This window comes from Sander vitreus, chromosome 20 (assembly GCF_031162955.1).
Source record: "Sander vitreus isolate 19-12246 chromosome 20, sanVit1, whole genome shotgun sequence".
Taxonomy (NCBI): Eukaryota; Metazoa; Chordata; class Actinopteri; order Perciformes; family Percidae; genus Sander; species Sander vitreus.
Genome location: NC_135874.1, coordinates 24,085,541 through 24,104,960, shown reverse-complemented (window position 1 = coordinate 24,104,960; position 19,420 = coordinate 24,085,541). Strand labels below are relative to the sequence as shown.

The 19,420-nt window shown below is 40.2% G+C and overlaps 2 protein-coding genes across 2 annotated transcripts; both read right to left on the bottom strand.

The window, feature by feature from the left end:
* Window positions 1-5,267: 5,267 nt before the first annotated feature.
* Window positions 5,268-12,030, bottom strand: LOC144535630 (potassium channel, subfamily K, member 16-like). The gene is made up of 6 exons (XM_078278167.1): window positions 11,815-12,030; window positions 10,279-10,393; window positions 8,013-8,179; window positions 7,715-7,883; window positions 7,290-7,546; window positions 5,268-5,819 (listed from the first exon to the last, which is right to left on the bottom strand). Exons 1-6 carry the CDS (start codon window positions 12,028-12,030, stop codon window positions 5,268-5,270), a joined length of 1,476 nt encoding a protein of 491 aa, XP_078134293.1.
* A 1,625-nt stretch (window positions 12,031-13,655) lies between these two features.
* On the bottom strand, window positions 13,656-17,389 carry LOC144535319 (potassium channel, subfamily K, member 16-like). Its single transcript, XM_078277723.1, has 5 exons — window positions 17,177-17,389; window positions 15,282-15,396; window positions 14,745-14,911; window positions 14,052-14,220; window positions 13,656-13,864 (listed from the first exon to the last, which is right to left on the bottom strand). Exons 1-5 carry the CDS (start codon window positions 17,387-17,389, stop codon window positions 13,656-13,658), a joined length of 873 nt encoding a protein of 290 aa, XP_078133849.1.
* Window positions 17,390-19,420: the final 2,031 nt, after the last annotated feature.

Genomic DNA, 19,420 nt, shown 5'->3' with positions numbered 1-19,420 from the left:
CTGTTAAGGGTGACCCTCTGGGCGCCTCCCTAGGGAGGTGTTCCAGGCACGTCCAGCTGGGAGGAGGCCTCGGGTAAGACCCAGGACTAGGTGGAGGGAATATATCTCCAACCTGGCCTGGGAACGCCTCGGGTTCCCACAGTCAGAGCTGGTTAATGTGGCTCGGGAAAGGGAAGTTTGGGGTACCCTGCTGGAGCTGCTGCCCCCGCGACCCGACCCCGGATAAGCGGACGGCGATAGATGGATGGATGGAAAAGTAAAACATAGGCCTGTCCTTGATAATTATTTTTATTGTGGCTCCCAAGTTAAAGGACCAAACACTGCATATTTTGAGGGAGCTGATATTAGCAACTTTTTTTTGTGAGGAAGAATCTTTCACTCCAATAGCCTATACGAAAACATGTCTTGCAAATATCGCCACAGATGTTTAATGTTATCTTTATCAGTACCCCATTCACCAAACTTTTTTTTTTTCTAGCAAATTTCTTCTGATTCTATTTTGCAGTAGCGAGTAAAGAAGATGCTTATGAGAAATGTATCGGAGCAAAAGTTTACATTTTATTTAGGAAATGTAGTGGAGTAAAAGTAAAAGTTTCGAGAAATATAAATAGCGAAGTAAAGTACATATAGGCTACGTGAAAAGTCTACTTAAGTACTGTAAAAAAGTATTTGTACTTTGTTACATTACAACACTGGTACCAGTATTAGTCCTGACACAACAGTAATTTACGGCAGCCTGACATAGGATAATAGTGTATATTTGCAGTCTGACCCGGTGCTAGGAGACAATGTTCCTTTGGTAAAGCAAATAAAGATGGATGATGATGATGATGATTATGATGATGATGATGATGATAGGGACAAAATCCAAAGCAGACATAGTTGGAACCTCAATTTCAGAGCCTTGGTCTCACTGTGGACAGTGTGCAAACCAAACCACTGGTCAAATGTACAGAATAAGTAAGAGGCACCAGTCTTCTCACACATGCTGAGTCCTCATTGGCGTTTTGTTGTGCAATGGTCACAGTCCTGTCACTCTAACTCAATTTCCCCTTTCATACTTCCCACTATCCGTGCAGAGAATAAAGCAGAAATGCTTTTTCCCTTTTGCTGTCTGGAATGTTGCACTTTCCCTCAAATATCTCCTTTTCTTCACCAACTTCATATTTCTTGTCTTTTACTGTCCGGGTCCCCAGCACTCTCATTTTCCACTCTCTCATCCCTGCTGCCTGCTGGCTGTCTTTGTCATTCACTCCTCCTCAGTGTTGCCTGACTTGCTCTGTGATAAATGAGCCTCAAGAGGCGTCTGTGCCTCTATGTCCTGCATTGTTCTATTAAAGGCCAATGTCAAGAAAAATATGCAGCAAAAAAAAGACAAAAAAAATCCAAAACAACCACATAATGAAATCACAACTGTACATATTTATTTAATTATGCAATAAGGACAAGAAATTACATTTGATGGAAATTGCTTAATAGAATGTGTTTTGGGTTTGTACATCCTTTTGACTGGGACATAATAATATGAAGTGGAATAAATATTGACTGTGAGGATATGATCAATATGGTTAGTGTATATGATTCCAAGATTATTCAATATATAGTGAGTATTTGCTTCTCTGTGTCTGGTTTGAATGGTTCATTTCTCCAGTGTTAGCACAGTACCACCACCTAGTGGATACAAAGCTAACTTCAACATAGATGAGCTTTGCTTTCCTTTTTTTTTTTTTTTTTAAACCTCTTTTTATTGAGAAATATAGAATATGAACATAGACAGGTATATATGTTTCTTTTTTTCTTCATTTTCTTAAACTCAAAAAGTGAGTCCACTAGTGACTTTTCCGGGAGAGTGGGAAATTGTGAACTATGGCTCTTAGCAAATTGGCGAACTTGAAAGTAACGAAATAAGTCAGTTTGTTGAAGGTCATATTTGGAACGCAATTCATTGAAACTAGAAAACATCCCATTCCTGTAAAGATCACTAAATCTGTGGATCCCTTTCCTATGTCATCCTGCAAAGGCCTGGTCTAGTTTTGCTGGTAAAAACATGTGATTATTACACAGCGGGCCCTGAATCAAAAGTGTTCCCCTCGTGTTAGTATGCCCTCTAAACTGAGTCCATATTCTGAGAGTGGAGATGACCACTGGGTTAGATGTAAATTGCAAAATCTTGAGAGGGAGGCTAGATGAGACCAGAGCCTGAAGAGAGGTCGACATGCATGACCTGAACTCCAACTCACACCAGTCTGTTACTGGAGATTGCATCCAATATGTTATTTTGTGGATGTTTGCTGCCCAGTAATAGCTCCTAAAATTAGGGAGGGCCAACCCACCTACTGCTCTAGGTTGCTGGAGTAAGTCTTTACCTATCCTAGGAGTCTTACCGTTCCATATGAATCTTGAAATTAATTTATCTACCTGATGGAAAAAGGATTTTGATAAGAAAATAGGGAGACATTGAAACAAAAATAGAAACCTTGGTGAAATGTAAGATATCCCACCTTTGTAGGTCTGATTTAAGTTTGACAATGAGTGGGCCAAAGTTCCCATCAAAAAGATCTTTGAAGGTTATTTTAATGCCCAGATATTTAAAACCTGACCTTGATATATGAAATGGTAGAGCATGATCTGGGATTTTCATCGCTAATTCATTAACAGGTAAACATTCGCTTTTTGAAAAATTAAGTTTGTAGCCAGAAATCTGTCCGAAAGTGCGCAGCAGTGAAAGTATTTCATTGATACCTAACAGTGGGTCTGATATGTAAATTAACATGTCATCCGCATAAAGGGATAGTTTATTTTCCACTCCCAAACTGGGAATACCCTGTATTGAGGGTGTAGATTTTAGGGCCAGGGATAATGGTTTTATTGCTAATGTAAAAAAAAGTGGACTAAGTGGGCAACCTTGTCTAGTACCTCTAGATAAGGGAAAACTTTGTGAGCGTAAATGGTTTGTGACCACCGATGCTTGTGGGGAGAAATAAAGAAGTCGGATCCACTGGCTAAATATTTTACCAAAACCAAATTGTTTCAAAGCAAAGAAAAGATAATCCCATTCCACGTGGTTGAATGCTTTTTCTGCATCTAATGAAACCACAACTTCTGGTACAACATTAGGTGAAGGGCTGTAAAGTACATTTAAAAGACATCGCACATTAGAAAATAAATACCGCCCTCTAATGAAGCCCGTCTGGTCGGTTGAGATCAGACATGGCAAGGGTGCCTCCAGTCACATCGCTAACAGTTTAGAGAGTATTTTAACATCAGAATTTAACAGTGACACAGGTTGGTATGAACCACATTTAGACACATCCCTACCAGGTTTCAGCAAAAGTGTAATAGATGCTTCAGTAAGGGATCTTGGCAATTTACCTTGGGATAAGGAGTGGTTAAACATGGGGCCTTCCCGTTTTGCATTGCAGAGATGGCAAAGGTAACCTCTTCAAGGCCCAGCGGTTGATCTAATTGCTCTTTTTGATCAGCAGAGAGGGTAGGAACTTGTATTTTATCAAAATAATTCAAGAACAGTGATGTGTCTTTAAATGATTCTGAATTATACAAATCAAAATAGTATTTTTTTTAAATATAATTTATTTTTAGAGGATCTGTGGTCATTTTTCCTCTCATATCTTCAACTTGAGAAATATGTTGTGATGCCGATTTAGATTTTAGTTGATGAGCCAGAAGCCGGCCCGCCTTTTCACCATTTTCATAAAACATCCCACGTGATCGCATAATAAGTTGCTCTGTTTCGGAAGTAGATAGTAAATTATACTGATGGACTTGGAGTTAGTAAGTGGAAATCTATTAATTGTTGGGTTTTTTTCTTTCTTTCTCTATTCTGATAGGCTGAATATGCTATTATTTCCCCTCTAATAACAGCTTTAAATGTTTCCCAAAGTAATGACAGAGAAACTGAGTCTGTCCTATTAGTTTCCAAAAACCTAATGATGGCCATAGAGATTAAATTACAGAACTTCCCATCTGATAATAATGTAGTATTAAAGCGCCACTGAGGACAACTAGTGTGATTGTGGTCAAAAGAGAGATCCATCAGTACGGGGGCGTGGTCTGATTCTACGATGGCACCATATTCAATCTTCTCCAAGGAGCTCATCAGTTTTTTATCAATAAAAAAGTAATCAATTCTCGAGTATGAGTGATGGACGTTAGAAAAAAAGGAAAAAGTTTTGCATTGAGGATTCAAAAAGTGCCAGGGATCCACACATGCTGCATGATCGAAACATTTTGAAAATGTACTGGCCATTTTCGAGAGGGTGTGTACTTTAGGGTTGGATCTGTCTAAGTTGGGGTAGACACAGTTAAAGTCACCCCCTAAAATCAAAAAATGACAATTAAGATCTGGCAATTGACAAATAAGTTGTTGCACAAACCCCGCATCATCCCAGTTAGGAGCGTACAGGTTCACTAGTATAACAGGTGTATGGAAAAGCTGTCCAGAGACTATAACATAGTGGCCTTGTGAATCAGATATAACACCAGAGGAGGTAAATTTAATTTTCTTGTGCATTATTATTGCTGTTCCTCCTGATTTAGAATTAAAGCTAGAGTGAAAGATTTGTCCCACCCACTGTTTTTTTTAAACGTAGATTTACGTAGGTGAGTTTCCTGAAGGAATATAATATCAGCTTTTAAATTCTTAAGGTGAGTAAGTATTTTAGATCTCTTTACTGGACTGTTGAGCCCTTTAACGTTCCATGATGCAAACCTGATCGCTGGCCCCCCACACCCACCCTTTAAATTGTTAGTCATAGCCACACAATAAAGGGATAAGTGTAGTGTTCATAGTTTGTTTTGTTCATATATATAACCATGTATATGTCACGCCTTCCTTCCTCAATAGAAAAAAATAATAATAAAATCCCAAAAAGTTTACAGTAAATACAAGAAAGAAAATTCTGTCATTAGCCCCAGCATTCCCAGAACATTCCCTTTCTCTGCCAAACTGGCAGCGTGCAGGATTTGCCCCCCTTCGGAACACTTCCAACAATTCACCTTAATCTCCTAAACTTTGAATATTCTACTCTGAATATTAACGGAACAAATAAACTCCAAACATAAATCAAGTTCCAGTATTCAGCCATATGCAATAGCACTTAAACATGCCCTAATGAAATAACAAATCCAAATGTTTTGCAACGCCCAGGGTTAATCATACAGGATAACATTGCAAATCAAGAGTTGAGCTACACTGAGTTAGCTCTGGCTGTTACTTTACCCTGCGTCATTGAATAACCAGCGTTCAGTCAATCCTCATGTTCAGGGTCAGCAGAAGTGCTGGCCTTCCTCTCAATCCTTTGAGTGTAGAATGCCTTCGCCTCCAACGGTGTCTCAAACATCAGTGTCTCCCCTCCATAAGACACTCGTAGGCGTGCCGGATAGAGAAGCCTGAACTGAACTCCCTTCTGATACAGAGCTGATTTGACGTTCTTGTAAGCTACACGCTTCCTAGAGAGGTTGGCGCTGAGGTTAGGATACAGCCTTAAAGCATGTCCCTTATACTGCATCTCGTTCTGCCTAGCCCAGCGTAGTGCCCTCTCCCGGTCTTGATATCTGTGGAAAGCAACAATGATGGCCCGAGGTGGCCGACCATCTTTGGGTTTCTGCATTAGAGCACGGTGCGCCCGGTCCAGTACGGGTGGCGTGGCGAACATCATGTCCCTTAACAGCGTGGAGATAAAAGTTACCATGTCACCGTTGGGTTCACTGCCCTCTGGAACATTGATTACGCGGAGGTTAGCTCTCCGAGAACGGTTTTCCAAGTCGTCGATGCGGTCTATCAGTGTAGCGTTTGCAGCCTGTAGTTCAGAGACGGCTTTCTCCACTTGAGAGAAGGCTTCAAAGTTCTCGCCTGCAGTGATCTTCCCGAAAACTAGCCCGAAAAACTAGCTATGGATGACTGGATAGGCGCCAGAGAGGCTTGAATGAGTATAGCCATGTCATTTTTGAGATGTTCGCGTTGCTTTTCCATTTCTGCCGTTAGCATCACAGCGAGTTCGCTACTAGCTATAGCCGACGCCATATTAGTCACTTTGCTACTAAGCGTTGATTTCTTTGGCTCTGTATCCCCTCTGGTCTTTTGAGAGCTTGGCATGTTCAGAACGTGTAATTTCGGTAACAAATTAGATAAAACAATCAACTAAAACTATTAGAACGACGCTAGTACGTATATTAGGGAGTTTTAAGGTAGTTAAATCCAAGGTATCAGGATCCCCTTGCTGGCACGTCTTGTCGCTACATGTTCCAAACCGGAAGCCCCGAGCTTTGCTTTCCTAAAGGCTTCCTAATAGGACAAGAATAAATAAGTAAACATTAAAAAGAAAAGTTGTAGTAATATAAAATGTCTCCAGTATTAAAATTATAGTATAATAATATTTAGTTTATTTAGATATTAGTTGTTAGCATGTTATTATTGTGTTGAGTGTCGTCTACAACTGATTTCATATTACTATCTTTGTTTTTTTACAATTTCATATTGCTTTAAAATGAAAGGAAATAAAAGTAAATGTGCAACATAAATAAACTTGGCTTATCTAAAATTATATATAAAAAAAGAATGTTTAGCCCAATTAGCTTGCATTAAAATACATTGATAATAAATCTCTGATTCTCGAATAGTTGAATGTTATTTTCAACAGGTCATATTACAGTAAACCGAGAGACAGCTTAATGCCAAGTACTTTTGAATATGCAAAACAAATCACATGTATTTTCAGTTGACTGTGGCTCAGCCGGTGAATGCACAATGCCCCTGGTTGGTTTGTGGTCAGTGTGGTGAGCAACACACTGAGACTGAGAGGCCACAGAGCCACAGACTGACTGACTGCCGTTTTCTACTGACCACTAACCCATAGATAGATACATGGGGCAAAGTAAGTGTTGACCTAGTATCTTTTCCAGAATTTAATCTCAAAGGACTTTTTTAAACAAATTAGATTAACCATAACAGGAGTGAAGAGTGCTAACAGACAAAACAGCATGTAGATGTAAATTTCAATATTTCAGGGGCAGAAAGGGATCAAACCATTGCTCGGTCACATAATAAATCATCACAGACTCTCAACATTTGCAGTCTTATTACACACACACACACACACACACACACACACACACACACACACACACACACACACACACACACACACACACACACACACACACACTGCCATGGCTTAGCCATATCCCATCATTTATGCCTGTTTTCCATGTCCTTGCTGACAGACACATCATTCTATAACTAGGTCAGCTCACTGAAATCTTCACATTACTTCAGTTTCCTGAGTTATTGGAGCCTTCTTGATCTCATCTTCCTCCTCCACCTGTGTGTCTGGGTTGTCAACCTCTGCACTGCCAGACACTTCCTCCTGCTCCCGTCCACCCCAGAACTGTTTTAAGTGGGTGTTGAGCCGCTCCAGGATGTCCATGGAGTGGTTGATGAGGAGGGCCAGCCAGGCCAGGCCGAAGAAGATCCACGAGGCCATGAGGATGCTGTACCACTGTGGGTATACTTTGTCTGGATTACTGTCTGTGAAGGAAAAGTTAATAAAGCAAAGTACAGTGCGTTGATAAAAACCTAAGAAATCAAGTAAAAAAAATGCAGAGTAAAATAAAGTAAATGGTCTTGCCACCTAGGATCACAATGTGTCTACTTTCTGTTGACGATTAGTAGTGCAGTATTATTACTGTGCTTTACCTGCCACGAAGTCTCCGAAGCCGATAGTACTGAGGGTGATGAAGCAGAAGTAGATGGCCTGGGACAAGGTCCAGCCCTCTTGCAGTTGGAACACAATCATGGGCACAACAAAGAAGAGCACTGCTCCAGACAGGTAAGACACCAGGTGGACAAAAAAGCGGGTACACCTCTGCGGGAGCGTGAAGTAAGTCATGTTCCAAAGAATCATTTTTCCACTTGCAATGTGTGAGACAAACATTTTAAGAGTGATGTGAAATATACTTCATTATTAGACTATGGTGATTAAAGCTCTCCTCACCCTTCGCCCGGTCTTCCCCTCGAGGAAGTCGGAGATGTTCCTCTCAATAGCAAGCATGTATTTGCCCACTCTGTTGAGCACCACCATGTTGAGCGGGATACCAAATAGTGCGAAGAACACACAGAAGATCTGGCCAGCAGTAGATCTGGGACTTATGTTTCCATAACCTGCAAAACTGTAAGCTGTTAGTGTGTGATCTTACTGTGGTGGAAGTAAAAGAAGAACTGTAAGACACTTTCTTTTAATGTTTTATCATTAGGTCCCATGACATGGTGCTCTTTGGATGCTTTTATATAGACCTTAGTGGTCCCTAATACTGTATCTGAAGTCTCTTTCCCAAAATTCAGTCTTGGTGTAGAATTACAGCCACTAGAGCCAGTCCCAAAGTGAGCTTTACTTAGGATGTGCCATTTCTGTGTCTGTAGCTATTGAGGAGGAGAGAGGGGGTGTCGCCTTGACCAACTGCCACTTTGCTCGTTTAAAAGCCATGATGTCTCTCTCTCTCTCATGGCTGGGCCAAATTCTCTGGGCGAGCAAAGCAGAGAAAGGGGAGGTAACCTTGCTCCTTATGAGGTCATAAGGAGCAAGATTCCAGATCGGCCCATCTGAGCTTTCATTTTCTCAAAGGCAGAGCAGGATACCCAGGGCTCGGTTTACACCTATTGCCATTTCCAGCCACTGGGGGCAGGCTGTGGGAACGCATGTTAATGTTAAAAAACCTCATAAAGTGAAATTTTCATGCCATGGGACCTTTAAATTGTTCAATACGTGTTTTAATCACTTTCTCACTCAATCAGTTCTTATCACCTATACTCCAAAGAGACTTTCTTGCTCAGGGATAAGCCTCTCAGGTGGCTCTTGTTCCCACAAAAAAGGGACTTTTAGTGCGTTCCATTTGTACTCGGAAGTCAGATTTTCCGAGGTCAAAGTCGGAAAGGCACCCCCCTGACCTCGGATTTCTGAGCTCTGAACTCAGACAACCTCCCAGTAGCCCGAGCTCAAAATCCAACATGGCTGCCCCGTGCATCAATAGTAGTGAAAGCTGTAGTAACATACAGTTATTAGCACTTCTGTCTTATTTGTGTCTCACTAAATCATTCGTACACACAGTCCTGTCCAACTTCTATCTGTGGACATGTTGTTACGCTGTTTGTATGCACAAAAACCAGTGTAATATGTTGTTATCAAGTGGTATTGCTAACAAAGGCTAAGCCGGCTAGTGCTAACCCCACAATGGAAAATCCCACTTGTAAATGAAACGCATTCAACTCGGGTGTGACGTCAATCCCAGCTCCGTCTTCCAAGTTCCGAGGTAAATGGAACGCACTATTAAAGCAGCGATGGTTGAAGGAGATGGCTATGGTGTTTGAGAAACATTCCAACAGGTTCTTGATGGTGTAGCCTGTTACACCGCTAAGCTAGCACCGCGGCATAGAACAAAGGCACACAGCTACTAAAGGCTAACCTAGCTCATAACATTTGTTGTCTCCTATCCCTGCGTGTTTGCATTTAACAAAAGAATGAGATCTGAGCTGGCCTGGATGAGTGTATACTTTCCTACCTAAGAGGGGTTGTGCTGTGTTAAACTGACTCACCCAACTCCTGGGTCATTTCACGTTCCGGAGCCAGAACTGGATAACAACTGGTTTGCTGTACCCACTACTATGGCGACCTGTTAGAGGGGTTCTGGAACACCGTAGCCGTCCCTAATATATAATCTCTACAGAGCTTTACCAACCAAATTATTATATTTAGGTTATAGATATTCAAAATTAGGGTCAGGATTGGGGCAAATATACGTAAGGTTCCAGTGCTTATTGATAGTAGTTTTTATAACCTTTAGTCAGGGTTAATTAATTATCATAATAAATTCTGCCCCCTAAGGTTCATTAACAAACAAGCGTCATCTTGCTATAAATACACAATGAAAAACATTAAAGAGGTGCACTTTTGCAAAGTGCCACGTGAAGAAAAAAAAAGTAATCTTCTGCTCAGAAATCTTCAAAAACACATAGAAAATAATGTATGTAGTAGGAAATGGCATATACATACTGACAGAAATAAAAAATGTGGGTCTAAAACAGTGTAAAATCCTATTTCAGTTATTCCAACAAACAATTAAAAGTGGTCATAAGGGTCATTTACCAGATTATAAGCCTGATATTATCAAATCATCGGTGTTTAGGTTGCACAATCACTTCTATTGGCTAGACTTGCTATGGGGCGTGATTAAAAAGCTCTTGGATTTCATCCTGTGCAGTCTAACCTATAGTTGTGACCACGGTGGCAGCAAACACAGCTGAGCTGGTGAATTTCCAGAAGCCGTCCGCAGTATAGTTGCCTTTCAAACTTAGGCCCACCTTAGATGCAGCTTGAACAACCTGAAACACATTAAAGTTACAAACTGGGTTAAAATGTTCAAACTCTTGAAGGAATGGCGTATTTTATGGGTCAGATCTTATGACTCACTGTTATGTAATTCATGTATGTATTGATCCAAAACCGGGTTTTTAAGTCAATATAGTACAGTTGTATGCATGACATAGAGAAGACCCTGTTAGCGCTGTCAGGCAGAGCAGATATGTCAATGACACAGTATGTTACATAAAAGTTCATCACCAGTATGGAAAATTCCTCCAAAAGAATTACATAACACTGAGACCTGTGGCCTTCTTATCTAAGTCTTTGAGTTCCTCATCCTAAACAGATGTTATCACTAAAAGTGTTGGCTTATTCTAGAAAACAGACTTTATTGAATTTAAATTGTATCTTCCTGCCTTACTGTATACTTAGGGTGCACCATACCACCTGTATGGCCACCTTTGGTTTCAGTTTTAGAATGATCAACAGTTGTTTCTCTTACGCTGCTAATTGTGTGCAACCTAACATGTGCAACATAACATGCTTTTCTACAGAATGAATTTGATTGGCAAAGGTAAAGTTTTCAAGGTAAAGATTACACAACTTTGCTGCTGTAAATTAAGTCAAAGCAAGACACAAAGGCAATGTAGAATGTGCATGGCTGAAAGGCTGGAGGAACTGGTATTTGCATGGAAGAAGTTGCCTCTTTGCCACATAATGGACCTACAAGAGATTGCAAATGGCCCTCCATTGCTTGGAACTGTTTCCAGCGGCAGATTAGTTTGTTGTTCTTGTTTAAAGACCCAAATCTGTATTGGTGAATGGTCCTAATACTGTTGAACTTTTATTCTACTACTGTTGCTAATTACTTGAGTGATTTATTGAAAGTGAAGGTAAAAACATAGAAAAACATTGAACTGGAAAATATCTGCCTCACATGTATTTTAAATCCGTAAAAGTTTTGGCAACTACACAGTCAAATACTGAAACAATGCACAATATATCAACTGTATACTTGATGTAAAGAGTAATGGAAAACATTATACTTTGTGAAAGCGAGGGACAGAACTGTTCATTTATGTATGCGTGAGTCTTTTATGACGGTGGCATTTCTCCATTCAGAAATATGAAAATGCAAAAGGAATAGGATTGTAGTCCAGATCTAGATCCAGTGGTATCTGTAAAACCCACAGGTTGACATATACAAAACATACAGATATGGATACTAGCAGATAATAGCTGCGTCACTGTGAAATACTCCGCTCACATTTGCATGTTAGAATTTCCGAGTGCCTGAGTGTAATGTGCTGACATCTGTAACTGTGTTGCCTATATTGCTGCTTTAAAACACTCTCCATGTCTCACCCTCACCCTGGGAGAAAGGGGGGAGAGAGAGAAGTCTATCTCATTAACCTGCCTCTTTTGATGCTACGAGCCTCACCTGCGCCACTGACTCCAAGCCTTCTTGGTTCAGACATTTGTATGTGTTGAGCACCTGTTCTTTGGTCAGCAGTAAAACACTGATGTCCTTCTGTCCGAGATCTCCCTCCAACTTCCAGAAAACCACTCCGCCGATCAGCACATAGGCCACGTAAACCACCCCGAGCATGAGGATGGAGGGCACCCGGGCCAAGTTGAGCATTTCCTTTATTCCCATCTCGGCTTCCTGGTAGAACCTTTGGATCCAGGCAAGCTCAGCGTCTCAACCTCTGCAGTCGGGGACAGAGAGGAGTGAGGGTTTACCTGCTTGGCTTCGTGTTTTTCCTTGTATTGCAGGCAAATGAACCTCCATCTGCACTACTGTTTAAATCACTCCAGTGGCCTGGCATGCAAATCTGGTGGAAAGAAAACCAGGAGAGGGAGAGACAGCAGCACAGGTTTGGCTGTAGGTGATGATTATAGTTTTTTGGCCAAAATGAGCCATTGTCTATGAGTTCATGGAGTTTGCTTCGTCATGGCAGGGGTCAATTTAAGACCAGTTACAGTTGGTATGTGGTTTCTAGATGCACTGCACAATATCTAGAACTGAGCAAAATAACCACAGCACACTATTTATCAGACTATATTTCAGTTTCAATTACGTTTCCATGTCATTCTTCATGCTGGCAGTTTGAGACAGAAAGTGACAGTTCTTGCTCTGCTAACAGTTCTGGCCAGTTTGAATGAACATATAAAAAAGCATGGCAGGAACAAATCCCTCCTGGTGTATCCCAGCTGGCCTTCTGGGATCAGTCCTGTGTGCTCTCAGGTCACCTCACATCACCATCTTGATTAATATGTTTGTTTAAGATAGCCCTCCGTGCTCAATATACCACAGTTTACCATCAGTACGCAAACACAGATGTGGACTCAAATGATCACACGCAGGCACACACACACAGAAGAACATTCTAATAATTGGAGTTGCAATTGGGTAACATACAAACATTTGTTTTACATAAACAATAGTACAAAAAACAGATTCATAGTTTAGCAGGTATTTACAATTTTACCTGTTGTCGGAGGGTGGAAAAACATTACAGGATTGTTACCTGAGGCAAAACACATATTTTCATATTGAGACTAACATCTCGGTCAAATCTTGTTTAAAGAATGAAAAATTAGGCAGATATAGTTTAAATCCTTGTTTTGTAATTGCCTATTTAGCGCACACGTGATTAATCACATGATCACTTGTGAGTTGCTATCAAAGGTTGCTCCTGTACTACATTGCCAATAGGAATTTATAAATGTCTCTTATTGCTCCCACTCAGCGAACATATTTTAAACTCTGTGTAATTCTTAGACGTTTGATAAATACGGGCCCTGACTCTTCAGCTTGGTTGAGGTAGAATTGTCAAACAAAAAACCTGTAATGTTTTCCCAGCTTATTGTGTAATATATGAAACCAATTCTCAACGAGGCAAAACATAAAAAATAAAGCATTTAGTGGCCGGGTTGGCTCAGTTGGTGAAGCGGGCGCACATATATGGAGGCGTATGCCTCGACGCAGAATGTCCACGATTTTCCTGCATGTCTTCCCCCTCTCTCTCCCCTTTCATGTCTAGCTGTCCTTTCCATTAAAGGCTGCAATGCCCAAAAAAATCTTTAAGAAAAAAAAAATAATGCATTTAAAGAGGAATAAATATGCTGAGGCAAATATCTAACAGAAACAGTTTTTGTGAAAAGCTGCTACTGTTTTCTTAGTGTACCATGTATGATAATATGTACAGAGAACAGTTACACTAAATATATTCTACCTAGTGAATATTACATGTAGATAGTCCCGTCTAAAGTCCACTGTCAGATCTTTGACGTGTCTTCTAGTTTACTGGATGGCATGTTCTCATCGTCCTCTTGTTTTTTAAAGCCTGGATGAGTCAGGCCAATCGCATGCTCCATTATTCTGGCTCCCATGTTAAGGATAAGAGCAAGCCAAGCCAAGGCAAAGATGATCCATATGCCTGCAAGGCTTCGGTACAGAGAGATGTACTTCTTGCCTGGGTCAGTCCCTACAGGAATCAACATGAAACATCGGGACAGCATGTTGATTTTCTTGCTTTAGACATTCAAATTACCAAATTGATCACAGTAATTGTCTCAAAGCATTAAAATGCATTTGCATTTAGGGTAAATGCAACAGATGTGACCGCTGTGGCCTTTCCAGCACATTAGTGCTTGTTTGCTCTCTCTACTCACCCACTACGTAATCTCCAAAACCAATGGTGCTGAGGGTAATGAAGGTGAAATAGAAGCCCTCGCCAAACGTCCATTCTTCCACGTAACTAAACAGCAGAGGAGGGATGACCAAAAACAGCAGGCTGCCTGTGATGAAGAACAAGCTCACTGCCAGAGCCTCAACTGTTTGCTAGGAAAGAAACAGGGGAAACACTGGCATCAGTTGGGCATGACAAAGTGGCCTTTTCTTGGCATGTCTTATAGGTAGAGCTGGGCCATATGGAGAAAATCCAAATACATTGATATTGATATTGCTGCAATATTGTAGGGTTGACTATTGGTGCTTTCACAATTTATTTACACAATGACATTTTTGATAAGTAATCGTCAGTAATGGGGATATATTGACTAAGTTGTTAATGGCAAATAAGAAAACAGCTAGTAAGTCTAGTAAGTTCAGAAAGTAACATCACTTTACTGTAATGCAGCCTTAAAAACCAGTAAATGACAACACTATATCAATATCCAAAATTTGAGACGATACGTAGCCTCATATATCGATTTAGTATTGATATATTGCCCAGCCCTACTTATAGGTTTGATCTCTACAGTGATGGCTAGAAAAGGCAAAGCAAAAATGAGCACAGATACTGTATGTCTAGAAAGCATATCTCAGGTGTTTTTTGCAGCAAATAATGTCTAATGCGTCAGTACCTTGTGTGGAACAACTGAGACCATTCCCCTCTCCAGGCGACCCAGGTGGATGGTGAGACACTTCCCCAGCTGTTTGAGGAAGGCCAGGTTCAGTGGGATTCCACACAGCGCGTAAAACACACAAAACACTTGACCAGATACCGTGCTGGGGCAGAGGTTGCCGTAGCCTGTGGACAAGCCAATGATTTGTCATTATTTTATCAAACCAGCAGGGCTGTCCTCGACTAAAGACATTCGTAGTGGACTTACACTCATATGATTGTGTCGACTAATCGAATTGTTGATTCAATTGACAGAACTGTAAAACTGAGTTTCTCCACAAAGAATCATCCAAAATGACCACTTTAAGTCTTGCGTTTACTAGAGATGTGCTCATAAGTTTCTTGGAAATAAGTCGTAAAGCATAAAAAATGGCTGCTAGACTAAAGAAATCTTAGTCGAATAAGATCAATAGGACCGATTAATGACTAATCGACAAAGAGGGGGCAGCCCTACAAATCAGACAAGTTAAAAAGCTGAATATGTAAAGATACTCACCTATAGTTGTGACTACTGTGCCTGCAAAAAAGAAGGAGCTACTGAAGTCCCAGTTGCTGGGGTTTGTTGAGTTGCCTGAGGGATTCACTCCCTTTTCCCATGCATCCAAAATCACCTGCAAACACACAAAGGAGTGTATTCAAATCCGAAAATAAGGTAACTCTCACCTCAATAAGTCTTACCTGACAGTGTTTCTCAAATGGGGGTATGTGTGCCCCTAGGGGTACTATGGAGTACTGCAGGGGGTACGTAAGCTCTTTTGCAAAATGCTAATTTAAAAATATGTCATGCATAATTCCTAAAATTATCACACTATAATAATGAATGAATTAAGTGATGGATCTCAAACATTTGAAATGTAACATTTAAATGTTTTCAGTTACAAGGTTGTTGTTTAGTAAATCTATCATTGCCAGCAGTGTATTATAACTCATTTTTTATTTTTCTACCCAAACTGTTTTGCGCTTGTCAGGGGTTACCTGGCTTAAAAAAATAAAAAAAATTCAAAGGGGGACAATGTTGAAAAAAGTTTGAGAACCACTGGCTTACCATATATACTCTACTACTGTAATCACTATGATAAATATTTTGCATCCTGAACCACTTATTGATTTATTAGGTCAGGTTACTGTACCACCATTTGTCAATCAATTTTAGTTGTCACATGAAATCGTTAAAGGTACAATTCCAGTGAAATGTAATCCCATCGGCTCCTTGAACTTGTGCATGATTCATCATAAAGCAGAATGTGGCCGTCAGATCGGCACACAGAAAAAGAGTCACCCGGTTGAATGGAACCGGCAATCCGGGTTCCAGCCAAGTCTGGGCCGCCGACGCTCCAGACATCCCGCTGGAAACCAACGCAGGACCAGCTCACTGTCTTTATTGCTATGTACATAGTCTCGCTTTGCCTGACCATCCACACGCTGCGGAACGGAGGAGGGTCTGGCTGGTCCACACAAACACACACAACAAAAAGAAAGCGGAAGGAAACGGATGTAATGTAGTAATGTATGTATGTACAAGTAATGTATCCGGCGGAATTTCCTGCGGCACTGGAGCAATCCCGGAAGTGGAACGTCAAGGATATGGACTACTATGTACCTAACCTAATCACTAATCACTGAATTTCTCTGTCACTCAGTATTTGATGAGCTCTTTTTATCATCATATTTCCTCAGTGATGAGCAGACTTGTTGTCAATCATCACTACTTTGATTAAGACAGCCCATGTATTTTTTTTAAATGGTCAAGAACCAAACCAACTTTCCTGCACATTATTAAACAATTTCAGCAATATAGCACCCTTTTATTTAATATTAAAAAAAGACATGAAGACCTTTTAGTTATTAAATGAATATACTATGAAATGATATGACATGTTCTGGCATTATAAAATGTAAATGTATTTTTTTGTAATGTCTATTCTATGTATCTGTGTGTACCTTTGTATATGAACTTTTGTACAATAAAGAATTGAGAGACAAATAAGCGCATGTTTTTTAGCAAGTTGTCACTTTTCATATGAAAAGGAGCCGACAAATTCTGTAACAACATCCAGATTAATTTTTAGAGTTAAAAATGTGGTTGCGTTTAATAAAACAAACAAACAGAGGAAGCTGTAACTAACTAGCAATACATTATGGAGAAGGAGTGGGACTAAATCAGTGTATACTTCTTCCACCTCCAAGAGGAAAATCAAGTATTTGTTATTCATGTATGTCTACGATTTTTGTAATATTTTCTGTATGACCTTTTTTGTTCAAAATAAATTTAATTCAGTCAATTTAAATACATTTTTACATTATAAATTGGGAGTGTTCTAGTGTTACGTTTCATGAGTCTATTGCACTTATTAACATAGTAATCCTTAAAGAACTGTGAAGACAGTGAACCTTAACAAACTCCTCCAAGGCTGGTCTGTCCAGGCAGGTGTAATTAGCCAAGAAATTTAACTTCTCCAGTTGAAAGTGTATTCGGTTCTTGCTCTCAGCCTCTCGCTCCAGGATCTGGAAGATGGTGGCCCCGACCAGCAGGTATGTGAAGTGGGCCAGAGTCAAAAGTGTCGTCCAGCTCACTTTGACGCGCACCAACTGGAACCTCGCCATCAACCTCCTCCAGCACCGGAATGGACCCAAACACTGATGCTCAAACTCAGAAAAGAGGTTAATCACTTCAGAAATGACTAATCTGAGTCTGGATAAAATACGCAGATGTCATGAGTTGTCCACCAAAGACAGCTTCCATTACTGCAGGTCGGGGCATTCTCCTCCAAAAGAGTGAATAGCAAATAGTCAAAATTGAATTTAAAGTAAATTAGAGTTAGCTATTAGAGTGCTCTTCCAGCCAGTTTTAAATCACAGAAACGTGTGACAGCTCTAACTGGATAACCCTCCAAAGGTAAAACATCTTGACTCAATGCTCTTACTCTGATAGGCCAGCCTACCATAGATGTTGGGGCTTTGATTTATGGGTTGCTTGGGAAATGATCAAACTCCTCTTCTCCATTAGCACGACATCTGTACACACACACATACACTTTCAGCTGTTTCCGCTAATAAGGAAGCGCTGGCAGCATCTTGTCAGCAGAACAAAAGTTAATATTTGACCTGACTGCTGACGGTTGTGATGATACCAGAGCCTATCAATACAATTCTGCATTTTATCCAGAAAGTGTGTTTTGGATTGCAGAATTAACCATTTCTATTCTCACTTCACTGGCCTCCTATTTAATTCCTCCTCCATACTTACATGCCAAATCAGGCTCTTAGATAATCTGAGCTAAATTTACTGGATGTCCCTCAAACCTACTATAAAACTCGAAGTGGCCGTGCTGTTCAAGCTGTGCCCCCCAATCTTTGAAACGCTCTCCCGTTATCATTGTGATCCCTAGACTCCTGTGATGCTTGTATGAAACAGTAAAAACTAAAAATGTTTTTTTTTTTTCAGACTGGCTTTTGGTTAGCCTATCCAAATAGCTAATAACTTTTTTTGCTGTGATTTTAATCTTGTCAGCCCTGTACTGTGTATTGTTCTGTGTATCTGTGTCTTTTTTTTTTAGCTTGTATTGTTTAACTGTTTTTAATGTTAAGCATATCTGTGAAAGGGGCTATATAGCCTAAATAAACCTTTCTTACTTACTTACTTTGCCGAAATTGCTGTTGAAGTTTGGATTTAAGAGAGGTGTAGAGAGCACTACTTGACTGTGCATGGGCCATAAAAACTACTTTTTTAGTCAGGCCTTTTAATAAACATTATTGTTTGTTGATATTGTGTTATGTGTGTACTGTATATCTGTGTGTGTGTGTGTGTGTGTGTGTGTGTGTGGGGGTAGTTTAGTATGAAGCACTTTGTGCTACATTTACATGTATGAAAAGTGCAATATAAATAAAGTCTGATTGATTGATTGATAAACCAAAGAGTTGAAAGATGTGTCATGAGAGAACCTAATGGGGTTTTATGGCTGCAGTGTTTAGAAAGCTGCCATGTTAAAAATGCCTGAAAGGATGTGAGAAAAGAATCGAAAAGTCACTGCTTGCCTGCCTGCCTGAATAAAACTTTGGGGTGGAGAACATAGTCAACAGTGAGATTTCTATGATAGCTACATATTAAACTACAGTGGTGTGAAAAAAAGTGTTTGCCCCCCTTCCTCATTTCCTGTTCCTTTGCATGTTTGTCACACTTAAGTGTTTGAACATCAAACCAATTTAAACAAAAGTCAAGGACAACACAAGTAAACACAAAAATGCAATTTGTAAATGAAGGTGTTTATTATTAAAGGAGAAAAAAAAATCCAAACCATCATGGCCCTGTGTGAAAAAGTGATTGCCCCCCTTGTTAAAACATACTATAACTGTGGTTGTCCACACCTGAGTTCAATTTCTCTAGCCACACCCAGGCCTGATTATTGCCACACCTGTTCACAATCAAGGCATCACTTAAATAGGAGCTGCTTGACACAGTAAGGTCCACCAGAAGATCCTTAAAAGCTACACATCATGCCGAGACCCAAAGAAATTCAGGAACAATTGAGAAAGAAAGTAATTGAGATCTATCAGTCTGGAAAGGGTTATAAAGCCATTTCCAAAGCTTTGGGAATCCAGCGAACCACAGTGAGAGCCATTATCCACAAATGGCGA

Bases quoted from the DNA above. Each gene is read 5' to 3' on its own strand.
- LOC144535630 (XM_078278167.1), bottom strand. From the start codon at position 12,030: ATGGGAATAAAGGAAATGCTCAACTTGGCCCGGGTGCCCTCCATCCTC. The intron at 10,394-11,814 runs GTGAGGCTCGTA...AATGTGTTTCAG, and splicing joins GCTTGGAGTCAGTGGCGCAG to GTTGTTCAAGCTGCATCTAA. The intron at 7,884-8,012 runs GTGAGGAGAGCT...ACGCTCCCGCAG, and splicing joins AGGGGAAGACCGGGCGAAGG to AGGTGTACCCGCTTTTTTGT.
- LOC144535319 (XM_078277723.1), bottom strand. From the start codon at position 17,389: ATGGCGAGGTTCCAGTTGGTGCGCGTCAAAGTGAGCTGGACGACACTT. The intron at 15,397-17,176 runs GTTCACTGTCTT...GTGTGTTTGCAG, and splicing joins CCTTGGAGGAGTTTGTTAAG to GTGATTTTGGATGCATGGGA. The intron at 14,221-14,744 runs GTACTGACGCAT...TTTCTTTCCTAG, and splicing joins TCTCAGTTGTTCCACACAAG to CAAACAGTTGAGGCTCTGGC.